The 21,163-nt window shown below is 46.2% G+C and overlaps 1 protein-coding gene and 1 long non-coding RNA gene across 4 annotated transcripts; both read right to left on the reverse strand.

Moving 5' to 3' along the window:
• Positions 1–2,202: 2,202 nt before the first annotated feature.
• On the reverse strand, positions 2,203–5,133 carry LOC149978940 (uncharacterized). The gene is made up of 2 exons (XR_016486025.1): positions 3,950–5,133; positions 2,203–3,588 (listed from the first exon to the last, which is right to left on the reverse strand). It is a non-coding gene; the product is annotated as an uncharacterized LOC149978940 (long non-coding RNA).
• Positions 5,134–5,455: 322 nt separating this feature from the next.
• On the reverse strand, positions 5,456–19,954 carry setd1a (SET domain containing 1A, histone lysine methyltransferase). 3 transcript variants are annotated; one of them, XM_090196971.1, is made up of 21 exons: positions 19,881–19,954; positions 18,853–18,997; positions 18,657–18,755; positions 18,277–18,547; positions 17,954–18,078; positions 17,531–17,787; positions 15,666–17,352; positions 14,583–15,527; positions 13,545–13,718; positions 13,246–13,327; positions 12,990–13,150; positions 12,645–12,681; positions 12,303–12,501; positions 12,087–12,142; positions 10,657–11,984; positions 9,900–10,242; positions 9,324–9,505; positions 8,790–8,900; positions 8,295–8,414; positions 7,973–8,110; positions 5,456–7,747 (listed from the first exon to the last, which is right to left on the reverse strand). In XM_090196971.1, the coding sequence occupies exons 2-21, from the start codon at positions 18,988–18,990 to the stop codon at positions 7,574–7,576; spliced, it is 6,627 nt and encodes a 2,208-aa protein (XP_090053097.1). In that variant the 5' UTR covers positions 18,991–18,997; positions 19,881–19,954; the 3' UTR covers positions 5,456–7,573. The 3 variants fall into 3 exon arrangements, with proteins under 3 accessions (XP_090053097.1, XP_036797287.2, XP_036797286.2); XM_036941392.2 differs by having other exon boundaries at positions 9,900–10,245; XM_036941391.2 differs by having other exon boundaries at positions 9,900–10,245; positions 19,208–19,920.
• Between the last annotated feature and the right edge of the window lie 1,209 nt (positions 19,955–21,163).

Genomic DNA, 21,163 nt, shown 5'->3' on the forward strand with positions numbered 1-21,163 from the left:
CTTATTCCTTACAGTTATGTCTGAATTATTCAACAAGAGAGCTTTATGTGGGGAAAAATTGTGCAGGAAACAGATGTGCAGGAATCAGATGACAGATGTATTCCTAAATATTTAACACAGTCCTTTACAGGAATATTTTCTATTTGTTTATCATCAGAGTCAAATTTTCACAGAATCCAAAAAATTTAAGAGACCTAAAGAGAAATTCATGTTCAATTGTGTCAAAGGCTTTACGGAAGTCCAAAAATAAAACAACTGAGTCAATTGCATCTGAATAATCTATAAGGTCCAAGACTAAACGAATGTTAGAGCTTATGTGACGGCCCTTCATAAACCCTGTTTGAGTCTCATTTATAATGGTATCTATTTCTTTCTTTAAACTTTTGGCATAAACCAGAGCAATCAATTTGTAATCAATATTTAATAAAGTAATTGGTCTCCAATTGTCAATGAGAGAAGGGTCTTTATCGGGCTTCGGAATCAATGAAATAAGGCCCAGTTTCATAGTGGAGACTGTTCCCCCACTTTTAATGTAATCTTGAAACATTAAAAAATCGGGTCTTCTAGTAACTCCCAAAACTGTCTATAGAATTCAACAGACAGGCCATCTGGGCCAGGTGATGTGCCTTTTTTCATTGAATTCAGAGCCTCTCTAATTTCTTCAGTTGACACAGGTGAATCGCAAACTGAGTGGAAATCATCCTCAATTACAGGGACATAATTCTGAATGTGGCAAATGTAGCTTTCACAACCATCTTCCTGAAATTGAGAGCTGCAAATGTTTTCATAAAAGGAATTGACAAATGATGATATTGTAATGGGATCTTTGCATAAAACATTGTTAATTCTGAGTGCAGTTATAGATGTTCTTTTGTAGTTTCTCTTTTCAAGTGCAAAAAATAAACTAGTGTTTCTTTCCCCCTCTTCAATACATTTTGCTCTTGACCTTACAAATGCACCCTTTGCCAGATCCGTGTAAAGCTGTTCTAATTCTAGTTGTAAAGACTTGAATAGACTCCTCTTCTTCAGATAGATTATCTTTCTTTAGAAAACTGTCAAACTTGCTCATCATCTCCTTTTCTCTATGGTTCTTTAAGTGCATCAGCTCTTTGGCGCGTTTAATGACTACCACTCTGACTTTATATTTGAAAAATTCCCATCTACTTCCATGACCCAAGTCTTTTAATGCAAAAATATCTTCAGCTAACGATTTGATGTTTTCAATGAGAGTAGTATCTTTAAGAAGTGTATTGTTTAATTTCCAATATCCTCGAGTACCTTTTGATTTTTTAGTAGCTTGTAAACTCAGGGAAATCAAGTGATGATCAGAAAAGGGAGCCAATTGATGATCTACATTTATAACAAATTGTAACAAAAAGGGGGACATTAGGAATAAATCTATTCTAGATTTACTTGACATAGTTTTGTTGGTCCAGGTGTTGTAGCCCTTTGCATGCGGATTGAAATAACGCCAAGCATCCTCAGCACAGAGACCCTTGCATAATGTAGTGATAATATTGCTATTTTGAGGGCTTTGACTCGTTGTAGAAGGAAAACGATCAGCAGATGCATCAGGTGTTTCATTCAAATCCCCTGAAATAATTAGAAAAGCCTCTATTTGATGCTTAAATCCTGTACTTTCCTGGTAAATTGGGTAAAAAGGGTCTTATTTGGAGAATGTGAGTTATGTCCGTAGCGCTGAGGAAAGATTGACCCAACACAAGCAGTCATATTTTCTAATAACTAGGTAAAACACTTTATAGAAATCGAAAGTAATCCGACGATTAGTTTCAGCGCGCAGCCATGCATTTCTTCCTCACAGAAACCGAAGATAATAAGAGAAGACGAGATGAGTTTGGTCTGTTTGTGTTGAAGGGGTGTGTCATCTACCGTTGTTCACCTCCCACCATTAATTTCCGGAAGTCCTCAAAAAATTAGTGAACTCTTACTCACCTCATTTTGTTATAACATCTTTGGTCAAACAGACATGAAACCCAGAATGCATTGTATGTCAACAAACATGGCTACACAGCGGGAATTAGCTTAGCTCATCATAATCAGTACAACCTTCAAAAAAGTATTTTACACACATAATATGTGCCCATTACAAACTGTGCAAGAATCGGAATGCATGATTTGTCACCTAGAATTGAAAACATGTGAATAAAACCATAAATACACAAATAATTGCCACACAAAACATTTTCTGATAGTGATTTATTGATACAAGTGGCGCGTGCTGGCAGTCAACCACGTAACCTCCCACTCTGCGCCATTCCGTGTTGTTGTTTATGTATGTAACTAGTGAGCTAAGCTGTAGCATTAACAATGCCTTTCAAAAGGAGACAACTCACAAATGTGGAAATTCGGGAGATTTTTTAAAATTCTGACAATGAGTCTGAGTATGAAAGTCAGGAATCATATTCTGACAGTGACAGTGAGGAGCTGCCCCCCAACCTTGTAGCAATTGAGAACCCTGAATCTGAATTTCCCTTGTCCACTGACGAAGTACCAGGTCCCTTTGAAGATGCTGGTGGTGATGGAGGCAGACCGACAGTGGATGAAGTACAGGAGTTCTGTGGTAGCAGGATGGCCACCAGTCATTTCACCCCTCCTGGCCCTGCTGTTTGCTTTGACGAGTCCCAGTCTGGAGTGCAACGCCCCTTGCCATTTCCAACTTAGGCAGAGTGCTTCAAGTTGTTTCTGACAGAGGAGCTGGTGGGAGACATAGTTGAGGAGACCAATCGCTATGCCTTAGAGCTACAGGAGAAGAGAGAGCCAGGAGTGAGGGGGAAACTCGCTAAATGGGTGACAACCACAATTAGTGAAATGTATACCTTCCTGGTGACAGTCCTTCTCATGGGAATAGTAAAGAAGAACTCCCTAAGAGAATACTGGAGCACAGATCTTATGTTTGCAACTCTCTCCTTTGCCACCCTCTTTTCCCAAGACCGCTTCCTAGTTCTGCTGCGATGCCTGCATTTCGTCAACAATGCTACTGCCATCCTAAGTCACACGTTATACAAAATAAGAAATGTTCTTATCAGCCTGACATCAGCATTTGGTTGGGTCTTTGTGCCATACAAGGACCTATGCATTGATGAGTCCCTGATGTTATGGAAAGGTAGGCTGGCGTTCCGTCAATATATTCCCTCCAAAAGGCACAGGTTTGGAGTCAATTTCTTTGTCATGTGCGACGTAAAGACAGGATTTGTCCAGGAAATTATAGTTTACACAGGGTCCACCACTGACATCAAACATTATGAGGGGCTTGGGGTGTCAGGGTCCGTGGTGATGACCATGCTGTCTCCTCATCTCGGCAAGGAACACACTTTGTACGTGGACAATTGGTACAGCAGTCCCACACTCTTCCAGCATCTGCTCTCCAACAGCACAGGGGCCTGTGGCACAGTCAGGTCGAACAGAAAGGGGATGCCAGCATTCGGATGCAGGAAGATGCAGAGAGGGGAGGTGGAGTTCCAGGAGAACGGTCAACAGCTGGCAGTAAAGTGGCATGACAAGCGAGACGTCCATGTCCTCTCCACTGTCCATACAGCAACCATGTCGGCCACAGGGAAGGTGGACCACCTGACGGGAGAGAGATTGATCAAACCAGATTGTGTGCTTGATTATAACCTGAAAATGGGGGCTGTGGATAAGGCGGACATGATAAACAGCTTTGTGGAATGCACTCGGAAAACGAACAAGTGGTATAAGAATATATTTTTCCATCTGATCGACACTGCTGTCCTCAACGGCAGCATAGTTCACCGCCAACTAACAGGTGAGATGATTACTGAACAAGGTATTTTTGTAATTGGATGTACAGTTCACATACAAATCCATTATGCAACTATAGTGACAATATCTCACCCACCTACCCACTGCCTCATCATCCTCTAACTTTCCTCATCCTCCCCACTCCCTCATAGGTAAAGTAATTACCTACCAAAAATACAGAGAGAACCTCATGAGAGCTGCTGGAGGAGCACCACACCCCTCGGCACCCATCCACTGGGGGTCGTCCTGCTGTAGACAATCCCCTACGCCTCACTGCACTGCATTTCCCTGCAAAGTGCTTCTCAAGGTAGTCGCACACGGAGGCATTGCAAAGTCTGCCTGTCTGGCGCCAGGAGAAGTAAGCAGAGGAAGATGACAAAATACATGTGTTTAGCTTGTGATACACCTCTATGTATTTCACCATGCTTTGAGGAGTATCACATGCTCAAGCATTATTGAGCACATCTGTAGCAATAAGTGACTGACTGACCTGACAGGTGACTTAACAGGTGACCAGCCATGATACTATGCCTTTAGAGATGGGGGTGGAAATGCAGTTGTTGTTCAGTCACTGCATGGATATTAAATATGTGTTTTGCATATTCAGTTTTTGTCCTCTAGTAAATCAAGTTGTTGAACCAACTACCAATACTGCAATAAAATAGATGAGTATTACATATTGGCATATGTGTTTTCTTGCTGTGTTTTCATCCAGTAAAACTGTTAAGGAGTGTACGTTAGCATACAAAAGCTGTCCTCATTCTTCAGCTCCAAAGATGTCCAGTGCATTTGACCGCTGCACCACTTGGGAGTCATAAGGCCATGTAGCTTCAAAATACAACAAGATAATACTTCTCTGACTCAATTAGCATTGTTTTACAGAGCTAATAGAAGAATGTGGCTACATAAGCACGATTGACTATAACACCATAAAGGTTATAAAATGAGTAACGTTACCTCACGTGTCCGCGGTGATAAAGAATATACACAAATATATTATGCTCCATACATACAGTACGCTACAATAGAAATGTGGAATGGAAAATGTGAACACGTGTGCAGATACTGTTCTGACAGGAGAGGAGCAAATGTCTGCAGACCTGAACTGCACTAACAATTGGGAAGTGCTTGGGAAATTTTGTCCGTGTCAGAAATGTCCCAAAAATGTAATTGTCCGCAAAAGTAAAAATGACTATTTTTATGTGAATGAATGAGGCGGAACACACCTAAATTCAAACTGTTTTTAGAAAATAAAAACTTGTTAGAAAATCATTTGAAATTGAAGTTGAAACAACCTATAAATATGAACAGGCTGCGTGCTTTAGTTTGAGGACAGCGCGGATAAAATGTACTGTTACGTATCAATCACATTCTGGAATGGAGAACATTCTAACATCACGTGGATAAAAAAAAACTCACGCTGGGTCGACCGTTAGAGATATTTGGAACTCACGCATGAAAGGGCTAGGAACGTTATCTTTTTTGCCGACACATTCAACCGTTGTTGCGCTTTCGTAAATTCCTCAGTTATTCTGCACTCCGGCACACTTGGACGAGAGTGCTCTGAAATCGCATTAGATAGCCAGAATGAATATAACAACACCTATAGACAACCCAGGGGCTAGGGGAAATCCTGACACTAAACCAAGGCTTTAAAAAAACCCAAAGCTTTCACTTTTTCTACAAAATATTTTAATGCACCATTAATAAAAGAGTCCAACGCATTAATACAAGAGAAATATTGCAAATAATATTAAAATCAAATTAAAAGGAAAAACAAAAAAGAACAATGGAAGGTATGTACAGTTTTCCTCATGGGAAGTAGGAAAGGAACAACGTATTTACAGACTGGAACCAGTGTGTTTCTACGAGAAACAAACACTTCTACAATATGTACATTTGTCAGAACTTTTTTCCCATCTTTTTATTTTTAAAGTTAGAGGTTGGTTTGTACTGAAAATCGCCTGTTGCAAAAAGAAATATAGATAACTTTTCTGCTGTGGAAGGAAGAGAACATGGAGGGGCCTTGTGACATTTAAAACATCTAAATCAAAGATTAAAACTTGGGACAGCGACTGCTTGAGTTGAGAGAGCATGAATAACAGTGAAAAATGACCCCTCGAGATCAACTTAACTAGAAACTAGATTTACCAGATCTGATCTACACATAAGTTAACCCTTTAAAACCATTCAGAACACACACTCAATGACTAAGTCCAACATACACAGACCTCAACATTTGTATAAGGGTCAATGGGGCAGAGATATGTTCGGGCTCCCGAGTAGCGCAGCGGTCTAAGGCACTGCATCTCAGTGCAAGAGACGTCACTACAGTCCCTGGTTTCGATTACAGGCTGTATCACATCCGGCCGTGATTGGGAGTCCCATAGGGTGGCGCACAATTGGCCCAGTGTCGAGCCGGGTAGGCCATCATTGTAAATAAGAATTTGCTCTTAACTGACTTGCCTAGTTAAATAAAGGTTACATTTAAATTAAAAACATTTTTTGAACAGATTTGTCTGTAATGGTTTGCCAAATAAGGGAGATTTCATAGAAACATTTTTCCTGACAAGTGTGCCTTGACCATGTCATACAAAAAGCACAGACAACCTGACATTTGCAGGTTGTTCAATAGCACAAAACTACTAATTGACAGTGAGAGCACATTCACACGACAGGAATAAAAACTTACTCGCTTCCGTAAGAATACATTCTCTTAAAACACACAGATACACACACACACACACACACAGATACACATGGGTCAGGTCCTTTCTCTGCTTCCTAACGTGAGGAGGGACAACATCACAATGGGGAAAGGGGAACGTAAAAGGAACAAACAAAGCATTCCAAATTGAGATAAACCTGCAGACTAAAACTCAGCAGCTATCTGAAGCTTTAAAGATAAACTGATGTGACGCCATAGACTATTTCATCTACAAATGATTTGTTCTTATGTAGCATGGTGAAAAACAAATATTGAAGTCTATGGTCTCTCCTCCAAACAAACTGGTGAGGGGAGTCACGCACCCACCTACAGCTCACGCAACTAAATCAGAACAAGAATAGTAATAAGAATATGCAATACTATAAAATGACAAAGCTCTAACAATCTTCATTTTTGGAAATCTTGCATAACTGAAGTCCCAATGGATTAGTGTGTAACTAACACTGCGCTGCGAACGAACGCCTTTAAAACCCTGAATATGTTTGTAAATCCTGTGCGTCTATGTGCGGATTGGTTTGTGTGGGCAGAGGGTTTGGGTTAGCGGAAGCTTCCGGACCACTCCCTATCTGTGCGGAGGCAGACAAGACACACAAAACCAGTTCTGATAGGTTACGGTTGCATTCTCTATTCCAAGGAAAGGCTGTTGGCAGGGGGGGAAAAAATGTCCACCCTTGACCAAACGGGAACAAGTGGTCCTAAGTTATTAAATCCTGCTACAGCGGAGACTAATGCTGCATTTCAGGGGTTTGGGGTACAGGAGAGGGGGCCCGAATATTAATCACACCCCTGGGAAGGAGAGTCTCACAGCCCCTAAGATAATAAACCATAACCCCAGGTAAATTAAAGCGTGTGAACAGTGCAAACGTTGCATGTCTCTCTCTCTGTTTTCTGGATATGGTACAGACAACTGTTTGACAGTCTGGAGGAGCAGGTGGGCTTTGGGGTCTGGAGGGGGGCTGTTGGTGGTGGGTGTGGCTTTGTTCTTGGTTATAGTCAGGGGTTGTGGTGCGGGGACAGGAGGGACTGAAATGGGGTACTGCCGCATGAGTGGTCATGCTGTGGTATCTAGTTGAGCGTCCCACGGCAGTTCTCTGTTCCACACAGACAGGGAATCTTATTTTCCTCTAGAGGGAACTTGTAGTCGTAGGTAATCTCTTCATTCATGCCAATGGCCTGCTTGGAGTAGATCACGATCTTCTTCTGGGATTCTATGGTGATCACCTTTGCATAGCAGTTAGGCTGGGGAAGGAAGAGGATGAAGACCAGTTATGGGTAATTCAAAGAAAACAAAACGACTTAATTAAGAGGATCTTACCAGTCAATGTTACTGTGAACATTGTGTGTGTATCAGAGTCACTAAATATCTATGATGGAAATGTGTGTTTTTCTATTTAGTCTTCACGTTGCTTCACTCCATTGTTATATCCTGTATTGTTTTGCTTGTGCAGGTATAGGCTGACTCACAGTGCAGCAGTGGTTGATGAAGCGTGCCAGGTTGCCTAACTTGGTAGCATCAATGATGGTGTCGTGGTCCACTCTGAACAGGTAGCTGCTCCCAATGCCCTGCTGGGCATAACGCTTCTCTCTGTTGTCAGCCACCATCTGGCAAAGAAACGGGCACAAACAGTCAAACAATGATGCCAGCTGAACACCCAGGAAAGACTAACACTGATGTTTGCCATGTGTCTATTGCTAATGCTATGACACCACACTATGGATGAATGAAGTACAGACTAGAATATGGCCCTACACACCTACAGTCCTCAAGCAGTACAATGACCAGTACCTGTCTAATATTCTGGCCCACATACTCAATGACCATCTCGTCAGCAGCAATGGGTTCCATGGTGAACAGGCCCCATTCATGGATCCTACTGCGGCCAAATCGAAGCTTCTTCTTCCGGAACTGAGGAAGGAAGCAAGAGTTAGTGCCATAGTGGTGCAATAATTTAGTTACTCTAGTCCAGGGTTTCACAAACTCAGTTCCACCCCCCCAGCACTACACAACTGATTAAAATAACCAACTCATCAAGCTTTGTCTAGACAACCGGATTGAATGTACTATCAGCCTTCCCTCTAGATTTCACCATAGTCCTGGATCAAAGTCTCATTTTCAACACACTGGCATGGGTTTAAAGGGTCACGGTCTTCATTACACAGTAACAGAAGTGAGTTCTCAGAATGAAACCCATGGGAAATAACATGGTGGTTGAAGAGCAGAGGTAACACAGCAGTTACATAATATCAGTGGTACACACAGTTTCAGGCTGCTGTTGTGTACCTTGAGCTGATTGAGTTTGAGCAGGTCAGAGTCCATGACTGCAGGGATGCCTATGGCACTGAGGAGGCGGCGCTGCTCCGACCGTCTCTCTGACAGCAGCCGGTTTGAGCCCTGAGGGGGAGGACAGGAGGAGAGTTACATTGGGCCAGTGACACACACACGGTGACACACACCATCACATGGCCTCGATGTAAATACTACTGAGTGAGAGGCACTTTGCCCTAAACGCCCAATATCGTGTTAAGCGAGTTCATTTTCATTGCCTCGAGCAGACGCAGCAAAGCTGTTGAATACATCTGCATGACAAACTCTGCGGGACTTCCTACAGCATTGTGAAGCATATGCTAAAATAAGAAATACACTACTTGTTCACCAACTTCCCTGTATTCAATGACCAAAGATCATCAATCTTATTGGAACAAAACCTGTGACCACAGAGACAATGACAAGCAACAACATGACACCATTGTATGAAAAGCCAGAGACTATATATAATATAAAAAGTAGAGAGATGGTAAAGAGAGGTGTGCGTACCGAGGCGTCGTAGTCGGCAGCCTCCAGTAGGGCCTGCTCAGGCAGTTCCAGATCCAGGTAGACATCCTTCTCCTTCCTGCTGATGGCGTAGTAGCCCTCGCTCCTGGCACAGCCTGTCACGTGCTCCCGCAGCTGCCCGTCTGCACTCTTCTTCTTACGCCGCGGGTTGGGGATGTTGGTAAGTGCAGGCCATACGTTAAGGCTAACAACAGTTACTGATGAACACACACCAGTCCATCTAAATACACATGCATCATTACACACCATTTCATCTACTTCCACCACAGGAGGTTGGTGGCACCTTAATTGGGGAGGATGGGCTTGTGGTAATGGCTGGAGTGGAATAAGTGGAATGGTATCAAATAAATCAATCACATGGTTTCCAGGTGATTGATGCCATTCTATTTGCGCCACACTCCTCTCAGAAGCCTCCACTGACTTCCACATACTGGTACATTACTTAAAAACACAGCATAACTGTTCATAAGAGGCATCAACACATGGAATATCCTAAACCACAAGCAGGGCTTCTAACCCTCATTCCAAACCCCCTGCCCTGCCAGTAGTAAAGGATATCAGTGTGGTGGACCCAGTGTGTGTCGTTGAGCCAGTCGGTGCTGTGGTCGTCCTGCAGCAGCTTCTCGTAGGTTGTCTTCAGCAGCGTCATGTCCTCCATGTCTAGACCAGAGTTCCAGATGTCGTACAGGATGGTCATCTGCTCAAACTCGCTGCGCTGGTCAAACGTGACGGCCTCCGGGGCAGGGATGGGCTTGGGCCAACGCTGCGACGAAGTCAACCCGGCCTCCTGGAGGAAGAGGCGCTCGCTCTTCCTCACATCGTCCCACTCTTCCTCGTCCTCCGTGTTAGACAGCTCACCCGGCTCCAGCTGCTCCACGTCCACATCCTCCTCCAGGTCCACCTCCTGACAGGAACCAGGGACAGGAAGAGGGAGAGAGTGGGAGAGGGACAGGAACAAGGAGAGAGTGGGAGATGTCAACTCAGGAACTAAAATTAGCCTGTAACAGGTTTTTAAATACTGGTCAAATCAGGCCATAGGGTGGGACTTTCTAGATTAGACTGTAATTTACTAGTAATTTGTTTGACATTATTAATATATATTTACATGACAATTTGACCATGTAACTGTCAAGCTGTGAAACTTTATGCAATTGAGGAAAGACATTGCTTTGCATGTCATTTTAAGATGACAAAGTTACAGTAAATGTAAGCTGTGGTTGAGCAATCCCCTATCTTTACATGTTGTTGACACACCATGCTCAACACTTCTTAGTTGTGACACTTGACTCAAGCACAAACCCACAAAACCTCACACCTCTAGTTTCCTCTTCTGTTTCTTGGTCTGATGTTCCTTCTGCTTTTTCGTTTGCTGCAACTCCAGATTTTCCTTATCTTTCCTCCTCCTCTTCTTGTTCTTCTCTTTCCCCATCTCCTCCAGTTCACTGCCCTTCGCCACCATTCCCTTCCTCTTGTCTGATGGGGTGAGAGATGTCAGCACAGAGGCCTTGGCCATGTCTCCATCCTCACACAGCAGCCCCATGCCAGACAGGTACTCAGCCTGGTGTCTGTCCCTAGAGGGCAGGGGTTCCCCTATGACCTCCTCAGGAGCTTCCAGCACCCCAGAGATGGCGTGATGGTTGAAGTCTGCAGGGAGGAGCACCCCAGACTCCTGTTTGGAGACACTCCTCTTTTGGGCAGGGATGAGGTGGAAGGGGGCTTTGGAATAGTTGTGCTCCTGCAGGGCAGACAGGCCCTGTGGGTCCATAACCAGGGAGAGGGCTTTGGGAGAGAGGAGCATCTCCTCCTCCATCTTTTGCTCCTCTGCCTCGTCTGACGTCTCCGTCTCCTCTGAGTCTCCAGCATCTGGGGCCAGCTTCAGGGCCACATCAGCCAGGACAGACAGATCAGCCGTGGGGGCCGAGCCCAGCTGTAGCAGGCTGGATGCTCCCAGCTGCTCACTGAGTCTCAGCCTCTGCAGTCCCTCTTCCTCCTCCTCCTCCTCCTCCTCTCTGAGGGTGTTGAAAGAGGGGGGAGGGGTGGGGATCGACAGGCTGACAGTCCTGGGGCGTCCCCTGCCCCGGCCCTTTGTGACAGGGGGCGGGGCCTCCTCGAAGGCCATCTTGACCATGGAAGCGTGGTCCAGGGGGAGGTTCTGCACGGTGCGACACACCCACACTGGAGCGGGGGATTTGGGGGTGGCCCCCCGTTTGTTGGGGGACTTGGTGGGGGTGATTGGGGGGGACACCAGAAGGACAGGGCTCTTTTTTGAGTCTTCGGGGCGTACAGGCGAGGGAACAGTGAGAACAGGGGAGGGAGAGAGGGCATTGCCTTCGCCTGGTTTGGAGGCAAAGGGGAGGAGTGAGAGAGTCTTGGAGGGGGTGGTTCCAGGTATGGAGGCGATGAAAATGGAGTCTGGAAGGTGAGATTTCATGTGGGACAAGAGAGGAGAGGCAGTGGAGGGAGGTGGGGACAAGGGGACAGTTGGAAGGTGGGGTTTGTAGTCGCTCTCCCCGGTAGAGAACGAGACGGTCTTCCTTCGCTTCTTGAGAGGAGGCACAATGACAATTGGGGAGGAGGGACGGGGGGCTGGAGGACGAGCGTTTGAGCTGAGTGTTGATGAATCCTTCTTGCTGGCAGCAATTTCTGAGATATGGGCACATATTTAAATTATGAATCAGGAGAAAAACATTGGCACTTGCCATGGAAATGAACATCCATAACAGAGAAATTAAATGTGTGACTAACCAGCTTTGATCTCGGCGCTGAGCGGTGCCTTTGGAACAGCAGCTGCAGACTTTTCTCTAGAGTGCACAACAAGTGGAATGGTCAGTATCAACCCAGACACACATTGAGCAACAAATCAAGTTTCAATAAAGACACTTCCATAGGAAATATATAGAAAACATTTTGGATACTTATATACAGGTATATTCAACAACAGGAACACTGTTCAAAATGTACCGGTCATCCCCCTTCTCTGTGTCCAGAGCTGTGCTGTCCATCGTAGATTCATCCATGGTGTCCAGTCCACTGCCGGCCTGCTCTCCTTCCTCCTCATCCTCGTCTTCAGAGGAAGAGGAGGATGATGATGTTGAGGAGGAAGAACTCTCTGTGGATGAGGAGAGGCTCTCATCATCGCTGTCCGCACTCAAGGCCTCATCTGAAGAAAGAAGTGAGATGAAGTGAGAGATTAAGTGAGAGAAAGTGAGAGATAAGATGGCATGATGTAAAAGGTAGATAAGAATGCCTTTGAGGGGGGCACATTGGCTTCAATAAGGATAACATGAAGAATGCTAGATTTACCTTCAGACCCCTTGTCACTTCCCTCCTCCTCATCCTCCTACAGAGAGGAACAGAAGGACAGTTTGTGATAATATACAACAGTGTCTCAGGTTCAATCCAAGTCAATGAAGCCAAAGTACAGCAGAGTATGAAGAGGCACACAGTGAAATGCTGCCATCTAGCCAGCACTATGGGGAAATACAACAACACTGCCAGTATGTACTGCTTGCGGAAATCATCAACGGAATAGAAGAATCATGCATTATTGTTTCTGTAGCCATTTATTCAATTTGAGATAAGATAAACTTTATAATGTGGAGAAACATTATTTTCATGCTAAATTATCCCTTGCACATGCACACACACCTTATCTGAAGAAGAACCATCAGAAGTCTCTTCTCCTTCGCTGTCCAGGTCCCAAGGTTTACGACTTCTCGTCTTCTTCTTCCTCCGCCTGCTGTCCCTCTCAGCCCTGTGGCCCTCCCCATCTGCCATTCTTCCCTCTAGACCCTTGTCATGGTACGAGTCTGGGGGGAGGAGAGAGATGGTGAGCCAACATAGGAAACACAAAGACGGTCGGTGACAAATCCCCAAAGGAGGGGGTCATTGATGAAAAGCTCACCTTCGTCGTCATCCTCTGGCGGTGTCTTGGGTCTCTTCATCTCTCCTACCTCTGCTAGCTCCAGAGGTTCTTTCCTCTTCACCTGGACACAATACACACAGACAGTTAATATCATGGTACGTTATGGTGGAAAAAATCCCTAAGTGAATGGCTGGATACATTGGAGTAATATCTCTTCATGAACATGTATTAGTGTAATGTCTATACATCTCTATTTCCTATGCTCAGTACAAAAATGTATGTACATCAGTAACGGACAATTGCCGAGTTCCAACTGTTGCCTCTGTGTACTTGTTTACCTTGAATGATGGTAGTCGTAGAGCCCCTCTCAGTGAGAAGCCTTCCATTCCTCCACTCTTGGCCCAGTCCACCAGAGACATGAGGGGCTCCCGGGGCTTGCTGCTGGCCTTGTTCTCCTCCTTCTTGTCCTCGTCCCTCACTGCAGCCACACCCCGAACCATGGTCTGGAACGGCTGGGGAGGGAGGATAGATGTGTATTTACAAAAGTCAATGGGTGTCATGGCAAATCAAATAATGGGTTTTAAAAAAACAATAACAGGAAAACCATGTGCGACTTGTAAAACGGAAATCAGAAACCCATTTAAATTGACCAGATGGGTATACTACGCTAGCTATATCTAATCAGTTTTCTGAAGCTAGCCAGCTTCAATTAGCTTCACATTCCAGCTCAGATGTCATCCATAATACAACGGTGGATATTGCTTGTCAGCCTGTCGCTAACTCTAGCAGGCTTGTAACTGCGCGTGGATGTCGCACGTAAATAATCAAACAACGAACTCGTCGAGACAATACTGAAACATCAATCCATGGGCGAGTAAGTGACACATTTGAATTTGTCCCAAAATCAAATTGCAAGAAAGGTTATCTTGCAAATTCAGCAGGCTATGGTGTTAATGTCAACTTTGGTGTGCTTATCAATGCACAAACACCTTTTTCCCAAATCCTATAGATAAAAGTTTCAAATGCATTCTGTCATTACTAATTGTAATGTGATAGGTATTTTAACATTTATGTTTAACATACAAAAAAACATTTGATTAATAAAATGAGGGGGATGATGGAGGGAGGGAATCTGATTTATTTGGTCCTCAACTCATGGCAGACACTTCATTCGGGATAAATGGAGTTAGCCCTGAGTTAGTCTGCAGGTTAGTTCTGAAGGATTCGTTGCTGAAGGGTGAGTCACTTTCATGGTACCAGTTATCCCGAGTTGAACTCAAGGGTTGACCAAAGTTACCTCACTAACTCCTCAAACCAGGTATGTAGTATAGGCCAATTTTTCTGTGCTTTCTGAACATGTTGTTCCACTCTCTTACCTTGGCTTTGGTCTCCTTGCGCTCCCACCACTCGTCAAAGGTTCCAAAGGCGATGTTCTCCACCATCTTGCGGTTGAGGTCCCTCTGCATGATGCTCTTCATCTCCTGGATGAGGGTGGCCAGCACCAGCTGCACTGTGGCCTCGTGGGGGTTCTCTGTTAGCAGGGGCATTTGGGGGTCTCCCTCCGCCCCGTACTGGGCCTCTCCCCCCACAGGAGGCATAGTCCCATAGGGCGGAGGGGTGTGGTACGCGTAGTGTTCGGGTAAGACATGCGGGGCCCAGCCCGTGTGTGGAGGGGGGATGGCGTGGTGGTGGGGCATCTGAGAGGGGCCAGGGTAGGCGTAGGGCATGTGGGGGGGCATGTAGTGCTGATCCTGCTCATAGCCACCCCCTTCTTGGTCCATGTAGGGGTGGTGGGGGTGTGAGGGAGGGGGCATGGAGTGGTAGTAGTCTGAAGGGGGGGCGTCGCCAGGGGCAGCGGTGCCATTAGAGGAGGACATCCTCAGCTGGTGCAGCCGACTCAGCATCTGGGTCTGCATCTGGAAGGACATGGGGGCTCCGCCACTGTACTGGTTCATCAGCTCCATACTGCTGGCATAGTCATACATGTGTGGGGGCATGTGAGGAGGGTACTCAGGGTGCAGCTCCATGTGGCCCAGCGGTGGGGGGATGCAGGGGGGTGGAGGGGGCTGCAGGGAAAAGCCTGGGGGAGGGAGGTGAGAGGGGTAAGAGGGGATGGGTGGAGCAGGCATGGACGTGCCAAAGTGCTGTGTGGGGTCAGAGGGGGAGGTAGAGGGGTCTGTCTGGGAGGGCAGGGGGGCCTGGGATGAAGATGGAGAAGAGACGGAGGAAGGAGTGGCGTGGTGGGTGGTCACTGCTGTAATGGTGTGTTCTTCATCCTCGTCGGAGATCTCCATGTCTTCCCCAGAGGAATGAGGGGATGACTGCAGAAAGGAAAGAGGAGAGAATTCACAATTTCCCCACACTCTGCATCAACTGACAATCCCTGCTAACAATACACCAATGTTTCCATACAATCTGATTCCTACAATATTTCCATTAACAGAGTAAGATGTTCTTACCTGACTCTTTCCGTTGTAGGGGGGTGTCTGTGCCCCTTGTCTGGTCCTTGGATCAATAGGCTCAGGTTGGGCTGTCTCCTGCTGCAGAGGTCCTGTTCCATGGAGACTAGTATGGTTATCTGTGGTGGGGACACGGGGAGAGAAGGTGGAGGAGGAGGGGGCTTGTGCTACTACAGTGGGACTCTTCCTCCCCTCTCCCCCCGTTCTCTGCTTCCTCCCTCTACGGCCATCTCTATCCCTCTCTCCTTTCCTCCTCTGCTGGCCTCCACCATCTCCTCCTTGTCTCCTCCGCCTGTCTTTCTCCCCATCCTGCTCCCTCTGCTTATTGCTCCTGCCCTCGCCTGCTGCTCCTCCCTCTCCTGCTGCTGCCACCTTCTCTCTCTGCCTTTCTTCCTTTCTGTCCTCTCCCTCATCTTCATCAGAGGGCAGGAAGGAGAACTTAGCTTTCTGCTCTTTCAGGAGCATTTCAATACGAGAGTCTAAGCTGCTGCTGTGGTAGACAAATGGCAGGCTCTCATTGGTGGAATCTGGCTCCGGGGAGGAAGAGTCTCGCTGGGGGGGTGGGGAGAGGGAAGTGGAGGAGGGGAGATGGTGTGGGAGGGAGGTGGAGGAGGGTGAAGTGGAGGAGGAAGCGATGGAGGAGTGGGGTGGAGAAGAGGGAGGGGTGGAGGGATGCTGAGGAGGGGGAGGTGGGGTGGTGGGCCGGCGTTTGGGCTTGGTCCACGTCTCCTCTCTGGCTGGGCTCTCCTGGCCAAAGTCAAGGGCGCTGAGCGTCTCTGCTACAGCCGCCGCTATCACAGAGGCAGGGGGCAGGGGAGGTGGTGGAGGGGGCGGCAGAGGGGTGTGGTGGGACCGGGGGTCCTTGTCAGACACAGACCCCCTCTCCCCAGAACCAGCACCACTAGGCTGGGCACGATACACTGAGGAGGGCTCTAGGCGGGAGGAGACAGAGGGGTTGTGGGGAGGGGGTTGGTCTTTGGAGGAAGAGTAGGAGGGGTAGGCAGATGGAGGCGGGGACAGGCTGTTGGAGGAGGAGCGGTGGGAGTTGGAGTTGAATCTGGGGTCGGAGCTGTTTGAGTAGTCGCTGTCTCTGTCCCTCTCCCTGCTGTCTCGGTCGTGGCTGCTCCGTCGCCGGCTGCTGCTACTACTACTGCTGTGATTGTGCGAGTGGTGGTTACGGTGTCTGCCGTGTTCTCTGGAGCCCAGGCTGTCCCGTCTGTAGCCCCTCTCCCTCTCTGAGTGATGCGAGTGGTGAGAATACTTGGAGGAAGAGTTGGCCTCCTGGTAAGATGACCTTCTAGAGCCAATCCCACCGGCACTGTGCCGCCCTCCTGAGTCCCTGTCCCGCTCTCTGTCCCGGTCTGCCAGAGGGGGCTGCTCGTACTGGGGTGCAAGAGGTGGGGGAGGCATTGCAGGGTGGTGTGCCATGTGCTGTCCAGCCCCTCCAGCATTTGGGTATGTGGGGTAGAGCGGGGGCTCGTTAGGACGAAAAGGGCCGGTAGGGGGGTATGTGGGGCGACACCTTTGGTAGAGGTCTTGAGGAGGTGCATGGGGGTCCTCCGAGTACCGGGGAGCTTTGTATGCCCCGACTGAGGAGGAGACGGTAGAGGAGGAGCAGGAGGAGGATGGAAGCATGTCCTGGGGAGGGTAGCCACTGGTCAACGGGCCAGCACTGTATCCAACTTGTCTAAGAAACAAAAGGAGAAAGAGGGTTCATAGAGGGTTTATATATAACACAAGTTACCACATTGACTATTACTATCCTAATAAAGAGAAATGTGTATACCTTTTTGGAATGACAAACACATTTTTGGATAAATTAACAACTGAGCTATTATGCAGGGTGTTTGTTCCCCAATACTGACCTGGCAACAGCGTAGCCCGAGTCCTGTGAGACAGAGCGAGGGGTGTAGGGCGTTCCTCCTCCCTGCGAGGAAGCGGAGGAGCCTGGGGTGTAGGGCCCCCCCATGGAGGAGGGGGTCGTGTCTAGACGCTGCTCACTGAAGCCTGTGTCCACAGAGCAGGGGGTGGTGCTCCCAGGGGTGAGAGCCGGTACCCCTGCAGCCAAGCCCGCAGCCAGGCCAGCTATCTCAGAGGACAGTCTCCGCCTGATATCTGACGACTGCACAGACAGAGAGGAACAGGAAGATGGGAGAATTAGATAGAGAAAGTAAAACACATTACACAGTAGAAAATTATGAAAGCCTCTCAAGAATGATGGACCATAAAGATAAATCCTCCATGAAAATGTCAGTAGGATGGTTGTGATGAGCCCTTGGTGAGTGTACCGTGTCTGGTTGTGTTGGCGCTGGGGGTTGGAACCGCTCTGTCAGGGCCTTGCCTCCTGTGGGCACAGTCTGGGGCGTGTAGGAGCCACTCACTATCAGGTCATAATACTTCTGCCTCTGCTGGCCTGCAGATACACACAAACATACCCATAAGACAAGGATGTAGCTAATATCTTCACCAAATTCTAATGTGACAACAATTATGTCTCCATAAAACACCTCTATACTTCAATAGTAATTGAAAATAGAAGTTTTTTTCTATACAAAATAGATGTATATATCAAATCAAACCACAGATATTAAGCCATGAATCCATGTCATACCTTTGATGTCCAGCTGAGCGTGAATGATGTTACCCATGACGGAGGTGTTGTGCAGCTGTTTGACCGTGTCCTTCGCCCCCCTGGTGCTGGTGAAGAGCACACGGGCCAGGCCCAGGTGCTTACGGGTCTTGGGGTGAAACAATATCTCCATCTCCTCCACCTCTCCAAACTTTGCGCACATCTCAGCCAGGAAGGGTTCCTTGATGTTGTCATTGAGGCGAGCGAAGGTCACCTCCTTGAGGGGAATGGGGCCCACGTAGAACTCATCCAGCTTTGGGAACAAAATAAGGAAATTAGAGATAGCATGCTACAGTGCAGCTTTTGGAGAGTGAGGCTGGTGTGAGTGTATGATGAGTCAGCAAGTTAGTTAGGGTTCTAACTTTGAACTTGGGCACTGGCAGGGCCATCTCTGTGTGCCTGGACCAGATTCTACGAGGTCGAGGGTCCCGCAAATCTCCCACTGGGGGGAACCCCGAGTCCTGGAGAGATGACAAGTAAAAGGCTCATGTTACAATTCAGGACATGTACAACAACCCTACTCCAAAATAAACAAAGTTATGTAAAAACAATACCAACCGGCACACTGAAATGCACCCCATCATATCGGTATATTTTGTTGTTAACCCTCCGGGTGGCGGGGTCTTGGACGAGCTTATAGCTCTTCCATTGCAAACTGAGAGCTCGTTGTGTATCCGGCTCACTGTCTGGATCCATGCTATAACTGGAAGAGTGAAGTGGGAGATGCAACTGAATTAAGTGTTTTGTCACTAACGTTACCATCATTTTGTATCCTCATAACAGGCACAAGTATACATGATGCTAGCTATATACTCGTATTTGGTTAAATAAACCATGTTAAAAAAAAACTTATTTGATAAAACAGCTCACATCAATGTAGCGTCAAACGTCAGTTCTTGTCATGATAACCTACCTCTGGCATACTGTAAACTCGCTCCAGCCTGGTGCTGCTGTCAAAACAATGACAACGTCACACGCTAGCTAGCTGTGTTTTGATAGGATTACACTATTTTCAATCCGCTAGTTATGATTTAGATAACTATGGTAGCTTATTGTAACGTTCGTTATATACTTCGGATCACCTTGACTAACTAGCTCTATCATAAATAGATTAGCATGTGTAGCTAGCGTTAGCTGCTACCATACTCAGTTTCATTTAACAAGTTAGCATGTTACCTAGCTAGCTATTCAAATCCCAACTAGCGAGTTAAGTTTCATAAATTTGAAAGTGGTTATTCAAAATATTACTTCTGTACAACGATGCAAATATCGACCTAAGTTAGCTTGCTAAACGTCATTCACTCGCCTAACCGAACCTGCCTCTTTCAAACCGATTGCCCGTTTCATCCGAAACTACCAACCCGCTGCTCAAGTGAAGCTAGGCCTAGGACGAACGGGGAAAAACACTGAGTACCAAACTGAAAAGATAACTCCGTTTTTGCCAGTGGGCACAATAGCTCAGTTATAACAATGTCGATACTTTCCCGGTGCTGTGTAGTTACCATACAAAGCGTAATATTTCACTAAATATTTGTTTATGTCCTACAACAAAATAATGTTAAACGAGCGGCCATCGCGTAACAAACCTGAAAGCCTCGCCTGCACTCCATCAGTCTTTGCTAATTCATTTCGTCATTCGAAGTCAGCACTTTCCTCACAATCCATCCAGATCCATGAAAATATAGGGAACAGTCAACTCAGTCAAAATACAAACGTCCCCGACTAAAAATATATTACATTTTTTTCTGTTGGATGTGCCTACTACATACAGGTAGCTATAGGATTTTAAAAACATTTCTCTTGTCTATGACTACTTGTGGCGAATCTACGGATCAATGTTTCAGATGTGGCCTTAGAGATACCCATTCCACATGCTATAACTTGCAGGACATTGACACAGAAAAATGTATTATTTAATTATCCTCATACCTCCAGTTTTGAACTTCTTTACTTAGTTATATGCATACGGAGTACCAAAGAAGTTTCAAAAGAACTGCTGCACAAGGAAACGATCAAGTGACAACATTGCCATCATGTGGCCAAACATGGCACCGCAGGGAAACGAGACATGATCACACACGTCACACAAGTAAAAAGGGTTACGTTCATAGCTGCGGGAAGTAGGGTTGCTGCAGCAACCCTTAAACAAAAACATTACTCCTGTGTGAGCGGACAAAAATAAAAATATTCCTCAGCAAAGCACAACTAGCTAGTGTGTGACGTTGCCATTGTTTTGACAACAGCACCAGGCTGGGGGCAAGTTTGCAGTAAGCCAGAGGTATACAACGGACGTTTGAAGCTCCTTTTTATCAAAGGTTTGCGAAAACATGTTTGTTTATTAATCAAATACGAGTATGTAGCTAGCATAATGTATACCTGTGCCTGCTATGACGATAAAAAAAAGGTAACATTACTGACAAACACTTAAGTTCCATCTCCTACTTCACTCTTCCAGTTATCGCACGGATCCAGACAGTGAGCTAAATACACAATGAGCTTTCATTTTGCAATGGAAGTGCTTGCTATAAGCTCATCCAAGACCAAGCCATCCGGACGGTTAACAAAATATACATGATACAGTGCATTCAGAAAGTATTCAGGACGCTTTACTTTTACCACATTTTGTTTCTCATAATACTCCATAATGACAAATCTAAAGCAGGTTTGGACATTTTCACAAATGAATTACAAATAAAACATAACATTTACATAAGTAATCAGACCCTTTACTCAGTACTTTGTTTAAGCACATTTGGCAGCGATTACAGCATTGAGTCTTCTTGGGTATGACACTACAAGTTTGGCACAGATATTATTAGGGTTCAAGTCTTGGCTCTGGATGGCCCACTCAAGGACATTCAGACTTGTC

The sequence above is a fragment of the Oncorhynchus mykiss genome, chromosome 13 (assembly GCF_057628025.1).
Source record: "Oncorhynchus mykiss isolate SJ-2025 chromosome 13, ASM5762802v1, whole genome shotgun sequence".
Classification (NCBI taxonomy): Eukaryota; Metazoa; Chordata; class Actinopteri; order Salmoniformes; family Salmonidae; genus Oncorhynchus; species Oncorhynchus mykiss.